At 50.4% G+C, this 21,843-nt stretch overlaps 2 protein-coding genes across 4 annotated transcripts in view; one reads left to right on the top strand and one right to left on the bottom strand.

Moving 5' to 3' along the window:
- Positions 1–5,900, top strand: part of CFAP221 (cilia and flagella associated protein 221) — a 62,248-nt gene extending 56,348 nt beyond the window's left edge. The window contains exon 21 of the mRNA XM_032965451.2: positions 985–5,900. Coding sequence (XP_032821342.2) covers positions 985–1,162 — 178 coding nt within the window. The 3' untranslated portion in view covers positions 1,163–5,900. The remainder of the gene's footprint in view (positions 1–984) is intronic.
- The window catches only part of DYNC2I1 (dynein 2 intermediate chain 1), a 41,813-nt gene continuing 25,757 nt past the window's right edge, over positions 5,788–21,843 (bottom strand). For all 3 annotated transcript variants that reach the window (XM_032965449.2, XM_032965450.2, XM_076071647.1), the window contains 6 exons: positions 21,253–21,304; positions 10,054–10,114; positions 9,687–9,786; positions 9,341–9,478; positions 8,671–8,903; positions 5,788–6,367 (listed from right to left, as the gene is read on the bottom strand). In XM_032965449.2, the coding sequence (XP_032821340.1) occupies positions 6,193–6,367; positions 8,671–8,903; positions 9,341–9,478; positions 9,687–9,786; positions 10,054–10,114; positions 21,253–21,304 (759 nt within the window). In that variant the 3' untranslated portion in view covers positions 5,788–6,192. The remainder of the gene's footprint in view (positions 6,368–8,670; positions 8,904–9,340; positions 9,479–9,686; positions 9,787–10,053; positions 10,115–21,252; positions 21,305–21,843) is intronic.

Genomic DNA, 21,843 nt, shown 5'->3' with positions numbered 1-21,843 from the left:
CCCAATTTTATTTCATTTGGCGGCGTGCCATGCGATGAAATGCCTTGTCCGTGTTAGAGAATGGCCCGCAGAGGGTGATATTGCAGAACTACTTCTGATACACCTTCTGGTGACCTCTTATCCAGTAGAAGGCACCAGATAATTCCGTGCACGTTATTACAGAGATGTTACTCACATGGCAGTGAAATAGATGGGGTTTTTATTCTAGGTGGGATTTTTTTACCACAAAGCAAGCAAAAAAACTTTTTTTGTGCAGTCATTGGTGACTCGGTTGAGATCATCACTACACATCTAGTGAGAACTGAGAACTTCTCGCTACACTAATCACAAGTGGCTGCCCCCAAATTCAAACCAAGGCTCTCAGTGGCACCATCTCATTCCTCTGACCCCTGATCTGCCCGGCCACATTGAAGCATACCAAATGCTCTCCAATGTTTTTGTGGGTCGTACCGCATGCTGTTTGGCTTGATGTCCGACGTTTCGTTCCACGTGCTCCTGAAAAAGCGTATGAGCGCGTGGAACGTGACGTCAGACATAGTGCCGGACAAAACGCGGTACGATCCAAAATAACGTCAGGGAGCCGTACAATAAAGACAAAGATCCCCTTTATATATATAGCCTTTAGATACTTTTGGGACAAGTGCTGCGAGCGAGAACACCTATAAAAGCCAGCATGGGTGGCCAGCATCAAGCCCGACCACCTTTGTCTGCCCAGTGGCGATGCTTATACACAGCACCAGGTACTAATTCGAGGCTGAGTCGACCTAGTGGAGGCCCGGGACTGGTTCAGATAATCGTCACTCGTGACCGTGAGCGGGAATCGAACTCGGGTCACCCCGGTTTTGTAGCGCAGCCGTACAACACAGCCGCGAACACCTCCACGACAGCGTGCTCCTTGACGAAGTTCACGTCCGCTGTGAAGTCCGCTTGCACTGGACGAGTTGCCGCCGTGACCTGCAGCTGACCCCACCGTGTCGCGTACAGGACGATGCTCGCGGGCACAACGACGATGCTACTGGGCGAAGCGCTGGTGCTCCAGCGAGCTCTGTCGCCCGAGGACCAGGAGAGCATTGGAGGGGGCGCCCCGGGGATAGCGCTCACTCCCAGCATGGTGGCAGCAACGTTCGTGCTGCCGGACAGCGACTCGGGCCCACGGGTGTGACGGGTGAACCGATGCTCACACGCTCCTCCTGCCCTGACCGTAACCCTTCGCCTCCGTTACCTGCATGTGCCCAGACGCTGGGTTGGACCCATGTCCAACGTTTGCGCAGAATGTTCTCTGTTAGTTTTGAGTGGTGTTAAACCCTGCACGCCTGCAACCGATTGGCCAAAAATGCGCCCAATCTCATCAGGTCTCAGAGATACTTATATGGGTGACCGCCATGCATTGCAGGTTGTCATAGGTTGCTCGCACGGCTATGCTCCCCATCTTCACCAACCCATACTGGGCAGCGTGGTGAAGTATGGTCAAATATCCTTCAAGATCCACTCGGCCTTGGAAGGCCCTTATCCAGCAGTGAATTGGCAGAGGGCTGTACATTTGCAACATCCTGCACATGCTGTTTTATTGCTACTGCAACCCAGGCGAATGTTGGTCTGGATAATTATCACCAGGCTTACCACCACACTACACCCACTTATTATACACCCACTTAATGATAATCATCACGAATGCATGTATTCATCCAGGAAAGCCTCACTGCATTTCTGCATTCTTTATCAGGTGGAGTCTTGCTTCGGTACGTTTCCTTGTAGCCTTCAAATGTAATGCTTTGCAAGTGAAAGAAAATATCGAGCGTAAGGACAAAGAAATCACCACGCACAAGGGGGAATAACAAAGATTAGCACAAATGGTTCCACGAACCCACTAACCAGTTCACTGCCCGGCGGGTTTGGCAAGGATACCGTGCCGGGAAATTTGCGAATAAAGGGCTTGGTAGCCTCCTATAGGTGGGGTAATGCTGCGCCACTGCACGACATCATACACTTGGTCTACATATGGAGTTTGTTTTTTTATCAGAGAGACATCCCAACACATGTAGTATGCAATATCTCTTCAAAACTTTTGAACAACACCCACAGCAGCTGCCACCATTTTACATTTCAACCTACGATGGGTTTATTGCCCCTTGGCCAAAACTGGCTCCAGGGAATAATTGGCACAGAGGTGCCTCATTGAAAGAGGTGACAACCAATTCCCAAAAATGGCTTTGCATTTGAAGCCAGTGGACATTAATGTTTAATATTAACTGTTAGGAAAAAAAGCAAGCGTCCACGGGAGGGAGGGGTCGCGAGAAGAGACAATGGTGCGTGGTCGGGGGACTGGCGACGGGAGAGTGGGGTAAGCCAAGGGAGGGGTAAGCCAAGGGAGGGAGCGGCCGTTCTGTTGGTGCAGCTCCTGTGCGCCGATAGACATCGCTAAGCGCCATGAGTGGGGCCGGGGACGGCGGGGCGTGGGGACCGATTTGGTTTTTATTGGGCGACCTCCGAGATCCAAACCCTTGCACCGTGAGCGCCAGGCATCACGCGAACGCCACGAGACAAATGCGCCACGCCAGAACTTCCTCGCTGGAGTGTGATGGGAGCAGCACGAGTGGTGCTGCAAAGTGAATGCTGCTCTGATTGAATCCACGAGGCTCTTGGCGATGTGGACGTTGTTGGTGTTTGTGGGTGGATCGAGGAGCACCTGCAATTGCTGTGGGTAATAGCCGAGCGAGCGTGCTGTGCCGAGCATTATAGCTGTGCCGAGCATTGTAACTGTGCCGAGCATTAACAGGTCCCTGCAGGGTGGGCTGGTAGGACAAGTCGCTGCGCTGTCTATTGCTGATTTTACACCCAACAGCACGAGATTTCACTTCGTTAAAGTATTGAAAGGGGACGGATGGACGGACGGACGGACACATTAATCTATTGCAGGCTGGTACACTCAGTTTACAACTTCGTTCCTACCAGTATAACTGTGCCGAGAATTGTAACTGTGCCGAGAATTGTAACTGTGCCGAGCATTGTAACTGTGCGTGCATGTACGTTGCGCTGGGCGTTATAACCAGGTGAATGTGCTCGAGGGTGTTATGACTTGGTGCGTGTGCTACGCTGGGCAATGTAAACGGACATCGGTTGGGTCATGTGCATCCTACTTCACAAGAGAGACCCCATTCCCGGGCCACATGACCCTCAGTGCCTGTGTCTTGAGCCTTTGTTGTCACCGGGATTGATTTTTTTGTAGAATCAGGGCGCGCTTGTAAAACTGTGTTAGATGCGCGGATGCGCTCTTATACTCGCGCTCAAAGAATCGCTGCTCTCCCCAGAGTGTGTGCTCCCACTGGGTGATCGCCGTCTTATTAACCCATCCCACAGCCAGGACGATGATTGCGGTGCATCTACGCCACGCCTGAGCGTACGCTCAAATTTATCACAGTCGTGCTGTTTTGGCTCCAGCCATATCTTTGATTCCAGCATCTGTAGTCGATGGGCTCTGGGTGTCATATCGCTCATGTGCAGTGGAATGGAGATCCGCATGAAAGGGGGCACTTTCCGTGGTGGTGGTGGTGGCGGCGGCGGCATCGTGCGGTGATTGCCCTTGGCATCTTGGGCAACAGGCACAAAATTGCGTGCAGTGCGGAAGCATAACCCTAATCGTGACTTCACCACACGTCCTTAAGCCTCCTTACACGCCCTCACCACCCCTCAAACCATTGACCGCGTTCACACAGCACTGCCCGATTCGATCATTCACCAGCAGCGTTTCATATATTTAACATGAAGCGACTCCTGAGGTCGTCCACTGGCTCACTCACCAACCTTCACATGAACATGCAAACGTGACCTGATCAACTCCCCACCACAGAAAAGGAGACCACCGTTTCACCACACGGTCATATGCGTGACCTTACCCAGCACGTTGTCACGCTAAAGCCTGTGCGAATGACACCAGGGTGAAGCACCGCGTAACCGAGGTGCAGAGGGAGCGCAGTTGAGTGGGCGGAGGGTCAAACCGCTTCCGGTTACGTGGCGGGGTGGAGGTCGTGTGGGCGAAGGGGCTAAGGGAATGCTGTTTGCACGCCAGCGACGTGGCGGGCTAAAAATGGGATTGGTGCAGGGAGCGGAGAGGTTTGATTTACCACATTACGCTTCTCTTCACATCACACGCTACCCCTCTGTGCTTGGGATATTCTCACCAACAGGGGGGCCCCCCATTCGCTTCAGCATGGGAGCTCCGATTCTGGCCAAGATCTACAATAGTGCTCAGCTGCTACCATTGTTGTTGGGCTTACACAATCGTGTACAAGTGTGCATGTGTGTGCTGGTGTATAGGGAATGGTGCCGTAGTGGTTTACACACTGCGCTACGAACCCGGCGATTTGGGTTCGATCCCAGGCCACGGCTGACAAATGTTGCGAGTCATATCTTAATATGTCCTGGGCTTTGTCTAGGTTGTTTCCTCCGCCTTAGGTAATTATATGTTGAGGTGTATAAACATCAGCTCAGGCATGGTGCTAGTCACACCACCCTCTCGTGTGCAATAGGTGCTCGCCACCAGCCCCAGCAGTCAATACGGAGGGGTCTTTCTCTCTGTGCATATGGAGGAAGGTGTATGCGGCTGCATTTTCTCCATGTTTGGCCAATTTGTCGTAATTTCCCCCATTCACATCTGCTGCCGTATGCACACTGCGCTCCACTGGCCCCATGTATGTAACAGCGTCGCTTCCCCAATTCATCACGGGCTACTTCCACAGCCTCCCTCCTCCCTGCGTTACACTAACTTCTCTCTCCACCCTCTATCCGCCATCTCTCTCCTAACCTCCACTGCACCCCTCCATTCTCTTCCCTCGTTGCTCTGCCACCTCTCTCCTCCAATCCACTCATTTCCTCGTCCCCGACCCCTCCCTCCCGCCCTCTCCTCCTTTCCCACCTCCCCTGGGTAGGGTGAGATTTGGTGTAGAGAAGCATAATGTGGAAATATGGAGTGTGGTGAGACACACTATAGGTAGGATGACATTGCTCATCATTTTTGTCAATTTCTTCGCTAAAAATTAAATGCATGAATTCATGGTTTTCATATAATATTTATCATCCAACAACAGCACTCTCGCGCACTCTCGCGCACAGCCTCGCAGCCTCGCTCGCGCGCATACACACACACGTGTGCGCATACACACACGTGCTGCTCAGTGACATAGTAACACCCTGTGCTCAAGGCACAGGGCTGCTTGAGCATCTGAAGAGGAAGAGTGAATAATCAGATATCTGTCTGTCTCCCCGTCACCTGCCCTGCAGCCAACGGGCAGAGCACATGCGGTCCATGTCGCTTCCACAGAGTGCCTGAAGGGTAGAACGTGCAAACTGTTCATCAATTAAAACTCGATTTGTACGCTCATGGTACTCGCATCAAAAGTCTCTAATAAATGGACGATTAACTGTGCAGGATGGTAGAACCATCTAAGCGAAGCAACAAGGCAAACACGTCAAAACAAGACAAAACAACAAATGGGACAGTGCAGGTGGCTGTATCAAATGGGACGGAACAAAAGAATGGATTCTTCAATTGAATCGTGTCACCGAAACACGACAATTAATTGAATGGCCGAAGGCGATAGTGAATTGTTCAATGCCTCTTAATGTGATCCCTCCCACAAGGCACAGACTGCATAGCATTACACCGACCGCAGCTCGAAAAGACAGCACTAAGACAAGCCATTGCAACACACAGCATCACACTGCGTGCCAAAACAACACCGCTTGCAGCACACCGTCACACCTGAACGCACGGCAATGCACACAGCAATATGATGGGCGTCATGTGTTTATTTTACATCGCCACTTGTGACAAATCACAAAATTGTATTTTTATTAAATGTATTTACAAATGTATCGTATGCTCATTAAATACACTCTGTGGACTACCGTTTGAAACCTATGAATATGTTTTAAGGATAACTAGTTAAAAAAACAACATTTTGTAAAGGAGGAGGAGGCATTTCTAAAGTGATTTACCAATGCATGTACAGTATAAAGTCCTGATCTATAATCTCCTTGCTCCGAGCCTCACTGCATCCCAGCATCTCTGAAGGGGAAGTGCTGCTGCTGCTGCACCGATTGTCTCGCACGTTACCCTGAACAGTGGCACACACAGCCAGGGGTGGTAACACCGCCGGTGCCACAAGAAGGTCACTCCCTGAGGCCAGAGGTGACCTATGCCGCCGGCTGATGGAGTAGTGTCTCCAGCCGGGATACCTCATCCTCGTCCGGGGTGGACAATTTGGAAGACAGCTGATGAACCTCTACAGCTCCACCTTCCTTGGCAAGGACCAGGCCCGATGGGAGGCCTGGCTTCTCCGGGTCTCCAAACGCAGCCATCGCCACCACCCTGCCACACCGTAGGAGATACAGGTCCCCGCATGTAGCGTTAAACACTGCTGAGGCTGGTGCCGTTCGGTGGAGCACATGTATAGGCTAGGCTGGCACAACACACGAAGGGCTGATTTGGCCAGTAGTAAGCATGTACGCCTTTTGTTTATAGTGCTGTGGTTTGCGCATCACACCAAGTACTCATTTAAGGCTGAGTAGATTGAGTGAAGGTAGGGTTTCCACCTATCCTAGGATCATGTTTTTGAGGGAGCTGATTTGCAAAATCTGTAAGTCTTCCCTGGACATTAAAAACTTCAGTTTTCGTCAGTTGCATAGCAATACACCACTCAAGACGATGCACTTACCATGCAGTCATCCCCTCTTCCAGTACTGGGGAAAATATTCCCATAATGCGTCCCAGTTTATTTTACTTCATAGGTGGCAACCCTAATTGGAGACCTAGGACAATTTTGGATGCCATGTGTCACATGTTATCCACGGCTGCTGAGAATCAAACTCACGTTGCCCGAATTGGAGCAGCAGTACCACAGCTCACAATCCGAGAGAACACATTTAAACACAGCAGACGCTTGATATGGGCACATTCATTCAGAAACATTCAAACAGCCCAGATAACACTCATCATTCAACAAAACCCAGATGACCACAAACCACAGCAGCGCAGATATATGTTATGCTGATTTGTCCGATTGTTTATGGCTCTGGAATGTTAGGTTTACTTCTGGTGAATTGAGGAGTCATCAAAGAGGCTAAAAAGCGCGAGGTGGCCATGTGGCTTAGGTGACTCACGCCAAAGTCAAAGCACGGTGTCAATCCTGAGCGTGGGTTCACATTTGGGCAACCGTTACTAAGCCAGGTTTCTCCAGTCTATCACATGTATGGGTCACTCGCCAATGACCGCACAGAACAAGCACTGCCATTTTATTCCCCACTTCATTTGTCATATTCCAGCTTTTGACGACTACACGACGTTTGCCTTGATTGCCATGCGACAAGCACCTCGACAGTCGGGGCATGCGAGACCGTGCACTACCTGGTGGGTGCACGAGGCAATTGAAAGGACCCTTGGAGCTCTGCGATTAAAATCAAAATGTTAAGTGGACAGTTGCGGTGGTACGCAATCAAAAACAACATTTAAAATATCACCCTTTTCATCATGAACACTGCGTGACAGTTCAGGATATATATAATCCACTTTGAAGAGGGGCCAATACCCAACATGTTTGTAGTGCTTTGACGTCATCATCCGCACAGGACTTGCTCTCACGTTGCACAATGCGCTGAATTCTGTTACAGTTGCAAATGGAAATTTCTCCAGCTCGTGACGCGACACTAAAAGTAAAACTGGAATATAATCGTGAGAAAAAATAAATTGTTTTTGTTTTAAGGATAGCAAAGTGTTAATGCTGAGCACTAAGCATTTAACGATCCATCAAATCAGCAATTATAATTGATTTTCAAGCCTGTGACACATGCATCAAGTCATGTGTGTAAGAACAATTATTTTACGATTTCTACAAATTACAGGACACTGTCGCATATCTGACTCGCAGATAAGGTTACTGGACCAAAGCAAGGCACAGATGGCTTTAAACATGAGGAAATATTTTACTGCTGTTGAGAAGTGAGCAAATTAATGTGAGATTAAACATACCCTACTGTGTGTGGGGTGTCGCGGTGGTGAGATGTTATCACCCTCACCTGGTATAGAGGAGATCCTGGGTTCGATCCCGACCCTGAAACCTGTATATTGGGCTATCATTTGTGGCCGGGTCACTTCTAAAAAATATCTATATAGCTCAGCGGGCCTTACCCTGTTAAAATAAATAGTTTAGTTTTATTATCGAAAAGTCAAGAGTTGTGAACGTCAATAAAAAAAAAATGTGTCATCGCGCACCAATACCTGCACTGGATGTAGGTGATTAATCACTCGAGGCGGATATGTGATGGTTGGGGATGCGACGTTGTATCGTGTGTGCATATCGTATGTACCATATGTAAATGGTACCGTAACCTTAAAGAGATAGCTCAAATGAACAAAAAAATAAAATAAACAATGAGACAATTTAAATGTGCACGCCTCACGAATATTTCGGCATTACACCTCAATTTCACGCAAAATTCCGTTACACGCCGTGCACACGCCGCTAGGCGTGCGTACGGCGTGATCTCGTCGTGCCCCATTTCTTTCTTACTGGCACACACACACACCGTTGCGTAACGCTCCACTTTAACCGCCGGCGGCCAGCGCGGCGCAGGCCCGGACAGGGGGTGGAGCAGGGGAGGAGGGGGCGACCGTACCCACGTGTCGGCTTCTCCACGCCGAGTGCCCCGCCGCGGCTCTTTAGGAGGTCCCATGATCGGACCTGCCCCGCGCCGTCCAGCACGAAGAACACGGCCGGGCGCGACAGCGACCACCGCACAGCGCGGAGGGCCCGGCTCTCCGCGAGGCCCTCCCGCTCCCCAGGCCAGCTCTCCAGGGGCTCCTCGTGCCCGAGCGAGTGCAGACGTATCCCACCGTCGCCGCTGCCCATCTGCACAACGCGGGGAACACGCAGGGAGATGCAGCACGCTTGCAGTGGAACACTGCACCAGAGAGGTCCTTCTGTATCAGTGGAACACTGCACCAGAGGTCCTTCTGTATCAGTGGAACACTGCACCAGAATCAGTGAAACACTGCACTAGACATGTTGGTTATCAGTGGTACACAATACCAAGGAGTGCACACTGTCAAAGATAGACAATGTCACACTGTGAGTACGTGGAAGACCGACGCAGCCAAGGGCACGGGTTGCCCGACTGCGTCAGTCTGCCACGTGCTGTACGAGTGGTGACCTCGTGCTCTCTCCAAGACCGGCTTCAGGTGGTTTGACTCTGTAGGCCATGTTTGAATGCTAGAGCTGGTGAATAGGTTTTGGGGGACCAAGTCCTGTTAGGCCACCAGCCGCCTGTGCTTCTGTGTTACACTCACGAGGAACAGAGGCAGCCCGAAGGGAGAGATGGAGCAGGTGCTCGCGTGCCGGGAGAGTGGGCAGCCGGCGCCAGGGCTGGGATGGTAGGAGCGGGTGGAGGAGCGGTACCCGGGGCGCGCACCACGGAGCACGTACGCCTGCCTCGCGCGCACACACACGGGAACCCGCATACACACGTGTGTGCCCATGGGTGCCGAAAGCAGTGAGAAGTTGGAGCAGTGAGTGGGTGAAGCAGTGGGAGTGTGGAGCAGTGAGCGGCTGGAGCAGTGAGCGGCTGGAGCAGTGAGCGGCTGGAGCAGTGAGCTCAATGTGGTGTGGGCTGACGGTGCGGCGAGCATTGCTCACCGTGTCCGTAATGATGAGGTAGTGGGCAGGGTCGCACGGAAGAAAGTGCAGGCCCAACGTTACGGGCTGCACCACAGGAGCAAGGCTCTTCCCAAACAGCCTGCCCAGCGCAGCAACAGAATCCAGCAGCAATCGGATACAGCAACATGATACAGAAGCTTCGCACAGTGGCAGCATCACACGATACAGAAGCAACATAACACAGCGGCGTCGAACAGACCTCACCACGTGCGGTGAGGTGTGTTGGCGGGCATGGTGAGATGCGGTGAGGTGTTAAAAGTGTCGTTTGAGGGATGTCGAGGCGTAATGAGTTGTGCCGAGTTTAGTGTGATGTGTTGAGGCGTGGTGAGGTGCAGACTGTGCTCACGTTGGATGCAGCTGTATCCTGGAGCTGTGGAGTAGCTTGACTCGGCCACCCGGCATCAGTCCTGGCACGTGGGGGAGCAGGTGTCAGAGTGCACGGTCAGTGCTCACCCGGCCGACACCCGGTCAACTCATCCAGCCGATTCATCGAGATGAATACAGTTACAATTAACTTTTAATTTACAGAACGTCTAAATACCACTTCTCAAGACAAAAGTTTAAAGTGATTTCCTGCTCCAATGAGCATTGAGAGGCATCGGTGCTCATCTCCTGTTTGCAGCCCTGCAGAGCCAGTGGTGGTAAATTCCACATTCTCATGGTGGGGGCGATTCTTATAACAATCACTGTTGACTTCCGCGCAAAGTGGTACGTATTTTTATCGACACCCAGATGATAGGCTGAGTCAACCCCAACCAGGATTTTTACTTGCAATCTTCCAATTGCGAGCCGCTCACTCTGCCGCTGTGCCAACTGGGCAATAGAAAGACATACGGACCAGGGTGACGAGCAGAGAACCAGGGTTGGGTTTTATTCTTACTACTAATATAATAACAGATGCGCCATGTCAGAGTACCTCAGTAAAGCTCAGTGAGGCACAGCTGTGCGTGCGAAAAACCCCACCCGTGTCAATGTACAAAAGCAACCAGCACTGACTGAATCTACTTCACGGAATTTTTCGGAGGCTGTTAGAGTGAGTGCTGACACTGACGCTGGCACGCTGGCCACACTCGCTGTACATAAAGCTACCCCCACAAGCTTGGCTGAATGCAGCAATAGTCATCACAGAGACAATGCTTCCCTGTGTAGCCAATCACAGCAATTTAGGGCAAGTGCTGTTAGCGAGGACATATTGTCATTGTATTACATTCGTTTAGCCAGGAAAGCCTCACCGAGTCTCAAAAATATTTTTCAGGTGGGTCCTGCCAAGTTTCCTCAGTAGAGGGCGTTGAATTCTACGCACATTCTAGTGGGTAATCTTTCAAATTTGGACCATGACTCCAGCACACAATGTCCCCACTCTTGCGAATGACGTCACGGGATCTTTAAAGTCCACGGTGAAGCGGGCGGCGCCTATTCTCACGATGAACGCACCCGCCAATGTATTCATCAGCACGCTCGTTGGTTTCTGCAACAATGGGCGAATGCGCTACCATGACCACTAGGTCAGGTCACCGCCCCTGCTCCACTGAGGCCAGCAGGGCACAATGGGGACTGTGTGGCCAGCACCGCGCACCTGGCCACCTTTGTCTCCCTAGTACTTGTGATTACGCACTGCGCCAGGTTCTTATTTAAGGCCGAGTCAGCGCAGGGGAGGCCCAGAATCAGTTGAGATATTGCTCGCCACTGGTGTCGGCCATGGCTTGCAGTTGAACCCAGGTCGTGGGGGTTCGTAGTGGAGTGCGCAAACAATTGCACCGTCGCTCTCCCCAACAGCCCCGCGCACACAGATACACACACATGCAGATACAAGATGTTTTTTTTTTAAATAGATGACAACACACACGCGCAAACAGTGATGCACTCAAAATTGCGCAACGCAAAATGTAAAGAGCTCTTATAGGGAGATGTGCACAGAGGCTCTGTGTGAAATTAGCTTGAAGCTTCATCGATGACAAATAGAGATATTAAAGTTACAGCCGTGTGATTCCACTGTCTCCCAAGTGTGACTGTCCGGAGTGAAGCTCCGTTGGAATCTGAAATTGCCGGTACACGTTGGAGCATTGTCATGGAGACAAAACTGCCAATCTTCAGGGCCAAAAGTGCAGACAATTAGATGTGCTCTCTTTGCGCTTGCTCGTTAATATCAGACGCACGCAGCCACCATGACAACCAGGAGCCCTGCATCATAATCCAGTCACCATGGTTACCAGAACCCCTGCTTTAGGATCCAGTCACCATGGTAACCAGGACCCTTGCATCAAAACTCAGTTACCATGACGACCAGAACCTCTGCATAAAGCCCAATCACCATGGCGACCGAGACCCCTGTATCGGGACCAAGTTGATGTGGTAACCAGAATCCCTACATCGTAACCCAGTTTACATGGCTAGGAGGATGCCTACAGTGAGGGAAAAAAGTATTTGATCCCCTGCTGATTTTGTACGTTTGCCCACTGACAAAGAAATGATCGGTCTATAATTTTAATGGTAGGTTTATTTGAACAGTGAGAGACAGAATAACAACAAGAAAATCCAGAAAAACGCATATCAAAAATTTTATAAACTGATTTGCATTTTAATGAGGGAAATAAGTATTTGACCCCTCTGCAAAACATGACTTAGTACTTGGTGGCAAAACCCTTGTTGGCAATCACAGAGGTCAGACGTTTCTTGTAGTTGGCCACCAGTTTTGCACACATCTCAAGAGGGATTTTGTCCCACTCCTCTTTGCAGATCTTCTCCAAGTCATTAAGGTTTCGAGGCTGACGTTTGACAACTCGAACCTTCAGCTCCTTACACAGATTTTCTATGGGAATAAGGTCTGGAGACTGGCTAGGCCACTCCAGGACCTTAATGTGCTTCTTCTTGAGCCACTCCTTTGTTGGCCGTGTGTTTTGGGTCATTGTCATGCTGGAATACCCATCCACGACCCATTTTCAATGCCCTGGTTGAGAAAAGGTGGTTCTCACCCAAGATTTGACGGTAAATGGCCCTGTCCATCGTGCCTTTGATGTGGTGAAGTTGTCCTGTCCCCTTAGCAGAAAAACACCCCCAAAGCATGTTTCCACCTCCATGTTTGACGGTGGGGATGGTGTTCTTGGGGTCATAGGCAGCATTCCTCCTCTTCCAAACACGGCGAGTTCAGCTGATGCCAAAGAGCTCCATTTTGGTCTCATCTGACCACAACACTTTCACCCAGTTGTCCTCTGAATCATTCAGATGTTCATTGTCAAACTTCAGACGGGCATGTATATGTGCTTTCTTGAGCAGGGGGACCTTGCGGGCGCTGCAGGATTTCAGTCCTTCACGGCGTAGTGTGTTACCAATTGTTTTCTTGGTGACTATGGTCCCAGCTGCCTTGAGATCATTGACAAGATCCTCCCGTGCAGTTCTGGGCTGATTCCTCACCGTTCTCATGATCATTGCAACTCCACGAGGTGAGATCTTGCATGGAGCCCCAGGCCGAGGGAGATTGACAGTTCTTTTGTGTTTCTTCCATTTGCGAAAAATCACACCAACTGCTGTCACCTTGTCACCAAGCTGCTTGGCAATGGTCTTGTAGCCCATTCCAGCCTTGTGTAGGTCTACAATCTTGTCCCTGACATCCTTGGAGAGCTCTTTGGTCTTGGCCATGGTGGAGAGTTTGGAATCTGATTGATTGCTTCTGTGGACAGGTGTCTTTTATACAGGTAACAAGCTGAGATTAGGAGCACTCCCTTTAAGAGTGTGCTCCTAATCTCAGCTAGTTACCTGTATAAAAGACACCTGGGAGCCAGAAATCTTTCTGATTGAGAGGGGGTCAAATACTTATTTCCCTCATTAAATTTCAAATCAATTTATAACATTTTTGACATGCGTTTTTCTGGATTTTTTGTTATTCTGTCTCTCACTGTTCAAATAAATCTACCATTAAAATTATAGACTGATCGTTTCTTTGTCAGTGAGCAAACGTACAAAATCAGCAGGGGATCAAATACTTTTTTCCCTCACTGTATATCAGAAGCCAGCTGTCATGGTTACCAGGATCTGTGCATCATAAACCAGTCACCATAGTTACCAGGATCCTTGTATCAGAACCCAGTTTCCGGGGTTACCAGAATCCTTGCATAAAAACTGCGTTGCCATGGCCATCGGGGCACCATTGTACGGTCAAACCAACCCAGAATCCGTACCCAGCCAGCAGCTGCACAAGCAGCACATTTGGGCATTCACAGCCTCGCATCGGAACCAGGAGGAGAGCATCAGGATCCGTCACTGGGAGCAAAGCTCAGTCACGGGGAAGCTTTGCCGAGGCGAGAGGCTGGAAAACCTGTTTGTGACCCGGGATGAAAATTAGCAGCTAATTCATGAGAGCGCAGCTTGGGTGAATGTGAAACAATCGAGGCGCGCTGCCTTGAATATCAATGCCGTGTTCTGCAGGACACTGCGTGCGAGACTGGCAGTGGGGGAGGGTGGGGAGGTATCGAGGCAATGGGAGATGCGAGGGGAGGGAGATGGGAGGGAGGGAGATGCGAGGGGAGGGAGATGGGAGGGAGGGAGCAAGGGGGCGGGAGGCCCCCGCGCTTTTCACGCCCATGTTTTCACAGCAACCTCAAACAAAGCAGCTGCTCCTGTAGTCGTGATCGGCGCTCGGCATGCTGATGAGCATCATCGCGCGTGTGTGTGTGTCGTATATACGACACACACACACGCGCGCGTGCTCAACGCTCTCGATACACACACACGGTACACGCATGTGTGTGTGTGTGCGCCATGCGGCATTCAGAAGGGGCCGCGCGCACTCCCCCCCCCCCCCGCTCGTACCCCAAAAGCGTGCGGTGCGGGCGTTTGAAATGCGCGCACGCTGACACGCTCTCTCTCTCCGGCGCCGTGCACGCGCGCGTGGTGGCAAAGCGCGGGCCGGGCATGCCGATGAGCGGGGCGCTGTGGAGAAAACAAAGCCGCTGGTGTCCCTGCGAGCGAACGGACACGCACGCGGAATCTTAATGAGAGCGCGGGCGAGCGGGCACGTGTGCCGCGCGCCCAAGTGCGTGGGGGACCGGTACCGCACGGGAGGCATGCTAATGACAGCCGCGCGCACAGCCGTGCGTGCGTGCGCGCGGACCACGGGTGCAGCGTGACACCTATGGGTGGGTTGAGAACAGATTTAAAGCGCCCTCGAAATCGCCCCCCACCCCCCTCTGGCGGCCTTTCGCAACTCTCTGTGAACGCCGCACACAGCAACACCCGCACCCACCCCGTCCCGCGAGCGATCACAACCTTGTCCACTCATCTGTGACGGCAACAGAGGCCTGCGTGCGGTGCGAGTGGACTGGTGGCCACAGGGGGTAATGACAGCAGGGGGTATCGGCTGCGAGCGCGAAGGGACTGGTGGCTACGCGAATGTTCGAGAAGGGAGCGCGGTCAGGTGACGGAAGAGGCCGGTGAGGTCTGCCGGTAGAGGGCGCCGTCCAGAGTCAGCGAGAAGGATCGAGGAGGTGGGCGTGGCCTCGTGTTGGTATTCAAAAGGGAGATGCGCGGGAGACTCGGGGCTGTTGCAGTGGGCTCTCCGCCTGATGTCAAGTGAAGGCAATGGCGGAGCCAGGATTTTCAGGTGGGGGGGTTGGGGGAGCAACCTCTCCAGCAATGAAAAATGATAGAGGAGTTGTTAGTAAGTAAGGAGTTGTGAGTAAGGAGTTGTTAGTGAGTAAGGAGTTGTTAGTAAGGAGTTGTTAGTGAGTAAGGAGTTGTTAGTAAGTAAGGAGTTGTTAGTAAGGAGTTGTTAGTGAGTAAGGAGTTGTTAGTAAGTAAGGAGTTGTTAGTAAGGAGTTGTTAGTAAGGAGTTGTTAGTAAGTAAGGAGTTGTTAGTAAGGAGTTGTTAGTGAGTAAGGAGTTGTTAGTAAGTAAGGAGTTGTTAGTAAGGAGTTGTTAGTGAGTAAGGAGTTGTTAGTAAGGAGTTGTTAGTGAGTAAGGAGTTGTTAGTAAGTAAGGAGTTGTTAGTAAGGAGTTGTTAGTGAGTAAGGAGTTGTTAGTAAGTAAGGAGTTGTTAGTAAGGAGTTGTTAGTAAGGAGTTGTTAGTAAGTAAGGAGTTGTTAGTAAGGAGTTGTTAGTGAGTAAGGAGTTGTTAGTAAGTAAGGAGTTGTTAGTAAGGAGTTGTTAGTGAGTAAGGAGTTGTTAGTAAGGAGTTGTTAGTGAGTAAGGAGTTGTTAGTAAGTAAGGAGTTGTTAGTAAGGAGTTGTTAGTGAGTAAGGAGTTGTTAGTAAGTAAGGAGTTGTTAGTAAGGAGTTGTTAGTAAGGAGTTGTTAGTAAGTAAGGAGTTGTTAGTAAGGAGTTGTTAGTGAGTAAGGAGTTGTTAGTAAGTAAGGAGTTGTTAGTAAGGAGTTGTTAGTGAGTAAGGAGTTGTTAGTAAGTCAGGACTTGTTAGTAAGTAAGGAGTTGTTAGTAAGGAGTTGTTAGTAAGGAGTTGTTAGTAAGTAAGGAGTTGTTAGTAAGGAGTTGTTAGTAAGGAGTTGTTAGTAAGTAAGGAGTTGTTAGTAAGGAGTTGTTAGTAAGGAGTTGTTAGTAAGTAAGGAGTTGTTAGTAAGGAGTTGTTAGTAAGTAAGGAGTTGCTAGTAAGTAAGGACTTATCCCTTGCTTTTAATTCGAAGCGTGTGCGGCGATGGCGCAGCCATCGATCGAGGGTCAAATTCGAACCGCGTTGTGTGATCGGCATCGCGCTCGCTGAAGGTGTTGATGCCTTCAGGGTAAGTCGTGGACTGTCTACGCAACTGCGCACAATTCTGTGAGTCACTTATAACTGCTTCGCCGTTACTTATTGCCAATTATGTACTCAGGCTATTGTCTATCATCTCATAGAGTCCCTGGCACGTAATAATATGCTACACAGTGTGGGTCGCAAAATGCCGATTTATTACTAACTAGCTGTACCACCCGGCTTCGCCCGGGACTTGGATCCACCACGTCCGGCCGCCTTTGTCTCCCCAGTGGCGATGTTCACACACCACAGCAGTTACTCGTTTGAGGCTGAGTCGACCTAGGGGAGGCCCAGAAGCGGTTGAAATAATCGTCACCGGTGGTGGCCGTGAGCGGGAATCGAACTCGGGTCGCCGGGTTCGTAGCGCGGCGCGCTAACCACTACACTACAATGCGTTACGCTTCCACATGCGCGGGTCACGTGACAGATTTGACGTCACAGCTCACTTGCCGTGCAATAAAAATATGCATTATTGAGCTCCCCCCCCCCAAAAAAAAAGTGTATTTTTATAATTTTTGCATGGTGTACAGTCTGGAAAGTACCCACATGGCAAATTTGCAGTTTGTTGCATGTCGGGAAGTACGCTAAACATTTTGAACAGACACATTCATATTCACAACTTTGCCTTTCATGTATATGGAGATAAAACCCCAATGATCCGATCGAAATTAGGGATTTCGATCGGATCATGGGGGGGGGGGGGGGGCGCCATCTCAAGAGAAGTGTGTCAAGTCGTCATTACGGATCCATCGTTGTCGTCGGGCGGGATAGCTCCAGCACTCAAATTACCCTCCCGCAACTCCAACGTCGACCACTGTAACCCTCACGTAAGGGTGCATTACTCAACAGTTATCTGACGAATACCGAAGTACACAATACCTCATTAGGTATTATTCTCGCAAAAGCCTGAAATGAGAGAAGAGTTAGGTGAGAAAATAAAAAAGAGGAGAGGTAAGAGACTGAGACTCGGTGTTACACAACAAGAAAGCATGGATCGGTGGTGAGATAAGATGGTGTAAATGAGATATGCGGTAAGAGCCACAACTGATATACAGACAAGAGGGAGACGCAGTGAGATGTAGTCACTCGAACATTTTGAGTTCATTAAAATAATAGCTCTCATTACATTTTGGAATTTCAGGCGTGTAGTGTTAACTGTTCGTCCAAAGCTGAAGCTGAATGAGGCCTGGATTTTTCATCCCGAAACCATGAGCTTCGTTTAAACTATTTATGCTGATCAACACACAACAACACACCCTCGGCAACTCAGTTCCAAGCAACTCGCTCTCTAGCAAACTCGCTTCCTAGCAGCTAACACCCTAGCAACTCACACCCTGACCAAACTCAGTCCCAAGCAACTCACTCTCTAGCAAATGCACTTCCTAGCAACTAACACCCTAGCAAACTCACACCCGAGCAACTCAGTTCCTAGCAACTAACACCCGATCAACTCACACCCTGACCAAACTCAGTTCCTAGCAAATCACTCCCTGGCAAACTCACACCCTGAGCAACTCAGTTCCTAGCAACTCACACCCTAGCAAACTCACTCCCTAGCAACTAACACCCTAGCAACTCACACCCTGACCAAAATCAGTTCCTAGCAAATCGCTCCCTGGCAAACTCACACCCTGAGCAACTCAGTTCCTAGCAACTCACACCCGAGCAAACTCACTCCCTAGCAACTAACACCCTAGCAACTCACACCCTGACCAAACTCAGTTCCTAGCAAATCACTCACTGGCAAACTCACACCCTGAGCAACTCAGTTCCTAGCAACTCACACCCTAGCAAACTCACTCCCTAGCAACTAACACCCTAGCAACTCACACCCTGACCAAAATCAGTTCCTAGCAAATCACTCCCTGGCAAACTCACACCCGAGCAACTCAGTTCCTAGCAACTCACACCCTAGCAAACTCACTCCCTGACCAAACTCAGTTCCTAGCAAATCACTCCCTGGCAAACTCACACCCTGAGCAACTCAGTTCCTAGCAACTTACACCCTAGCAAACTCACTCCCTAGCAACTAACACCCTAGCAACTCACACCCTGACCAAACTCAGTTCCTAGCAAATCACTCCCTGGCAAAGTCACACCCTGAGCAACTCAGTTCCTAGCAACTCACACCCTAGCAAACTCACTCCCTGACCAAACTCAGTTCCTAGCAAATCACTCCCTGGCAAACTCACACCCTGAGCAACTCAGTTCCTAGCAACTCACACCATAGCAAACTCTCTCCCTAGCAACTAACACCCTAGCAACTCAATCTCTAGCAACTCACACCCTGAGCAATTCAGTCCCTAGCAAACTCGCACCCGAGCATCTCAGTCTCGAGCAACTCACACCATACAAACTCACTCTCTAGCAACTAACACCCTAGCAACTCACACCCTGAACAACTCAATTCCTAGCAAACTCACTCCCTGGCAAACTCACTTCCTAACTCCCTGGAAAAACTAACTTGCCAGCAACTCCCACTCTAGTGACACCCAAGCAAATTAACTCAATGGCAACTACATCCATGCAACTCATACCCGAGCAACTCACATCCTCAGCAACTCATACCCTAGCAACTGACACACCCTAACAACGCACTCCTGAACACCAACCCTAGTAACTCACATCCTGAGCAACTAATACCCTAGCAACTGACACTTGCACCACGCACTCCGACAACTCACACTAGGATTGTAATTAATTACCCAATGAACTATCGTGATTCGCTTCAAGAATGTATCGTTGCACTTGTGCTCATTAGCTACGTCTCATTTGTATTGTCTGCCATGCGTGTCCTCGTTTGTTCCGTCTTATTCACCATTAGCCCGAAGGTAACATTTGTACATAATTAGCATACACTGCAAGTAACCAATTCTCACCCACAAGACTAAAAAAAAATCAGGCATCGTGGACGCCAGAATCGATTTGAATTTTCCAATTCGATTGTCACACACCCACGGATAGCAACCACCACCACCACCACCGTTTGTTTCCCGTGACTACATGCACACAGCCCCCCCCCCCACCACTACCACGCCGTACCCCCACCACCCCTCCTCCCCAATCTGCCCAGCCCACTGACCCTGATGGTAATGCAGCTCTCATTATCGCCCCGGCAGTCCCAAGTATCTGCAAGTTAACCACAAGACAATTAGTAGCCGACACCTGCCGTGACGCGAGCCGCACGGGAAGCCGCGCCACTGTCGCCTCCTGATCGTTTAACAGCTTTTCTTCTCCCTGGCCTCGCTAATTGAAACACTTGCAAAGCTGAACGTATCGTTTTTTATTATTATTATTACTATACCGTTCAAGCACGCGCGCGCGCACGTGTTTTTAATATATATATGCTGAATGTGCCGGGCAAAGATAGCCCTGGGCGTGCGTAGCAAACAGGGCATTGCAGAATCCGCCTCCTCACCACGGGGACGCCCCGCAAGTAACCACCGTCCCGTCGCGGCTAACGAGCGGCGATTAGTCGCATGTCAGACGGCGCGTCACAAACGCGACATGCGGCACGGAACGGCGCCGTGCCGAGTCGAGCCGAGCCGAGCCGTGCCGTGCCGAGCCACGCGCGGGGGGGGGGGACCGGCCCGCAATGAGGAGGCGTCTCCACGGCAACCCGCAGCAGAAAGCCCACAGCCTCCGCCAGGGAACAAATCGGCAACGTGGCCGCGAACAAACGGAACGGGGAGCGGTCACGGAGTGCGGCAACGCACCGCAAGCCCCCGGGGGAATGCGGCCCACGGGGTGGAGGGGGGGGGGATTTTTGACTGGGTCGGGCTGGCAGGGCTGGCCACGTGACAGTTTGATTGTTTGTGTGATAAGCGTAATGGTTAATAATATCATCATCATCATCAACAAGCATTTAGCAGGAGCGTCTGGTAGCCCAGCGGCATTGGCTTACAAGCCCGTCTCTGTTGATGAGACCCGCAAGGTCCTGAGTGTGTTCACTTAAATAAATGCTGCTGGATCATGTCGGTCCGATGGGCCAAATTAGTTTTTTTTTTACTTATATGAAGAAAAGGAGCCGTGCTTTTAAATGCCTTCACATCATCAACTGTGAGCCACTTCACGCTGGACAAAAGCATACCCAAGCCGTCGTCTCACACAGCGCTACTATGTAAAAATCCACCGAGCACCAGCGCGAGAGCTGATTTCATCGCTCCATCTCCGTGCCTCTCGGGCGTGTTCTCTCCTTTGGCTGCCACTGTAACTAGCGACGCATGTTTCCCTGGCCCACTTACTCATCTTAAATAAGACGTAAACACTTTTTTTCTACTTTTTTTTTCCCCAGGTAAAGCCCACGGAGCTATAGAGCTCTTTTTCAGAAGCGACCTGGCCACAAATTATAGCTCAGCGAAGTGGCTTATCATGTGGAAATGTGTAGTAGCCAAATACTCTAATCACTTATTTCAAATGTGGAGGGAAAAACCGGACCCAGAGAAAAATCCACGCAACCACGGGAAGAACACGCAAACTACAAATACACAGGCATCAGGGTCGTGATTGAACCCACGACCTCCTGTATACCAGGCGACGTAGTTAAGATCGGATCAGGTGATAGACAACGCGATGGTGTAATAGGTGTACGTGACAGGTTCTGTGGCAGGTCAAGTGGCAGCTGTGGCCGAGTGTGATTGGTCGCCACTGGCGATGTGTTATAGGTGCGAGAAGTTAGATGCGAGAACACAACTGGTTCGTGTGATTGGTGTGACAGCTCTTGTGCAGGCAACGTGACAAATCTTGTGAAAGGTTGTAGCTGGCCACATGTGCAGGTCGCAACAGGCCGTGTGACGAATATACGCTCACCTAGGTCGCTCAGGGAGCCAGCGGCATCTGCTGTGGGCATCTCCAACACCACCTGGCACATTCACACACGCACGCACGCACGTGAATACTATACGCACGAGTACGCACATGCGTATCACTTACTTACATGCATACATACACTGTCCTTCCTCCACACCTCCAATCAGCATGGCTGGCTACGCGGTGCAAATAAGTTAAACATACATACAAATACACATGTAAAGGCACGCATTTTTAAAGAATGTGCAGAGAGCAGGAAACTGGAGTACCTAAAGAAAGCTAAAAACATACGAGGGGATAAAACTCAACAAGGTTTTTATCGATGGGTTCACAATCCTACATGGCTTACTTGCTGTGCCTTCACCTACTGGTTACCTCACTTTCCAGCGGCTTTGAGTTTGAGGACTCTCCACGATTTCCTCAAAGTGCACTCTAACGTGTCCAGTTCATCACGAATGCACCACGCTGACCGCACATCGTAAGCTCTTCGGAACAACACTGCTTTAGGAATATTGCACAACTGGCTCAGACTCAGGGATGGATCCCGAACATTCGCAGGTGACCGGTTCCAGGTCTTCGGGCCGAAGACCC

The sequence above is a fragment of the Petromyzon marinus genome, chromosome 34 (genome assembly GCF_048934315.1).
Source record: "Petromyzon marinus isolate PM22_M1 ecotype Great Lakes invasive population chromosome 34, UKy_Petmar_22M1.pri1.0, whole genome shotgun sequence".
Lineage (NCBI taxonomy): Eukaryota > Metazoa > Chordata > Hyperoartia > Petromyzontiformes > Petromyzontidae > Petromyzon > Petromyzon marinus.
This window is presented reverse-complemented; position numbering and strand designations above follow the sequence as displayed.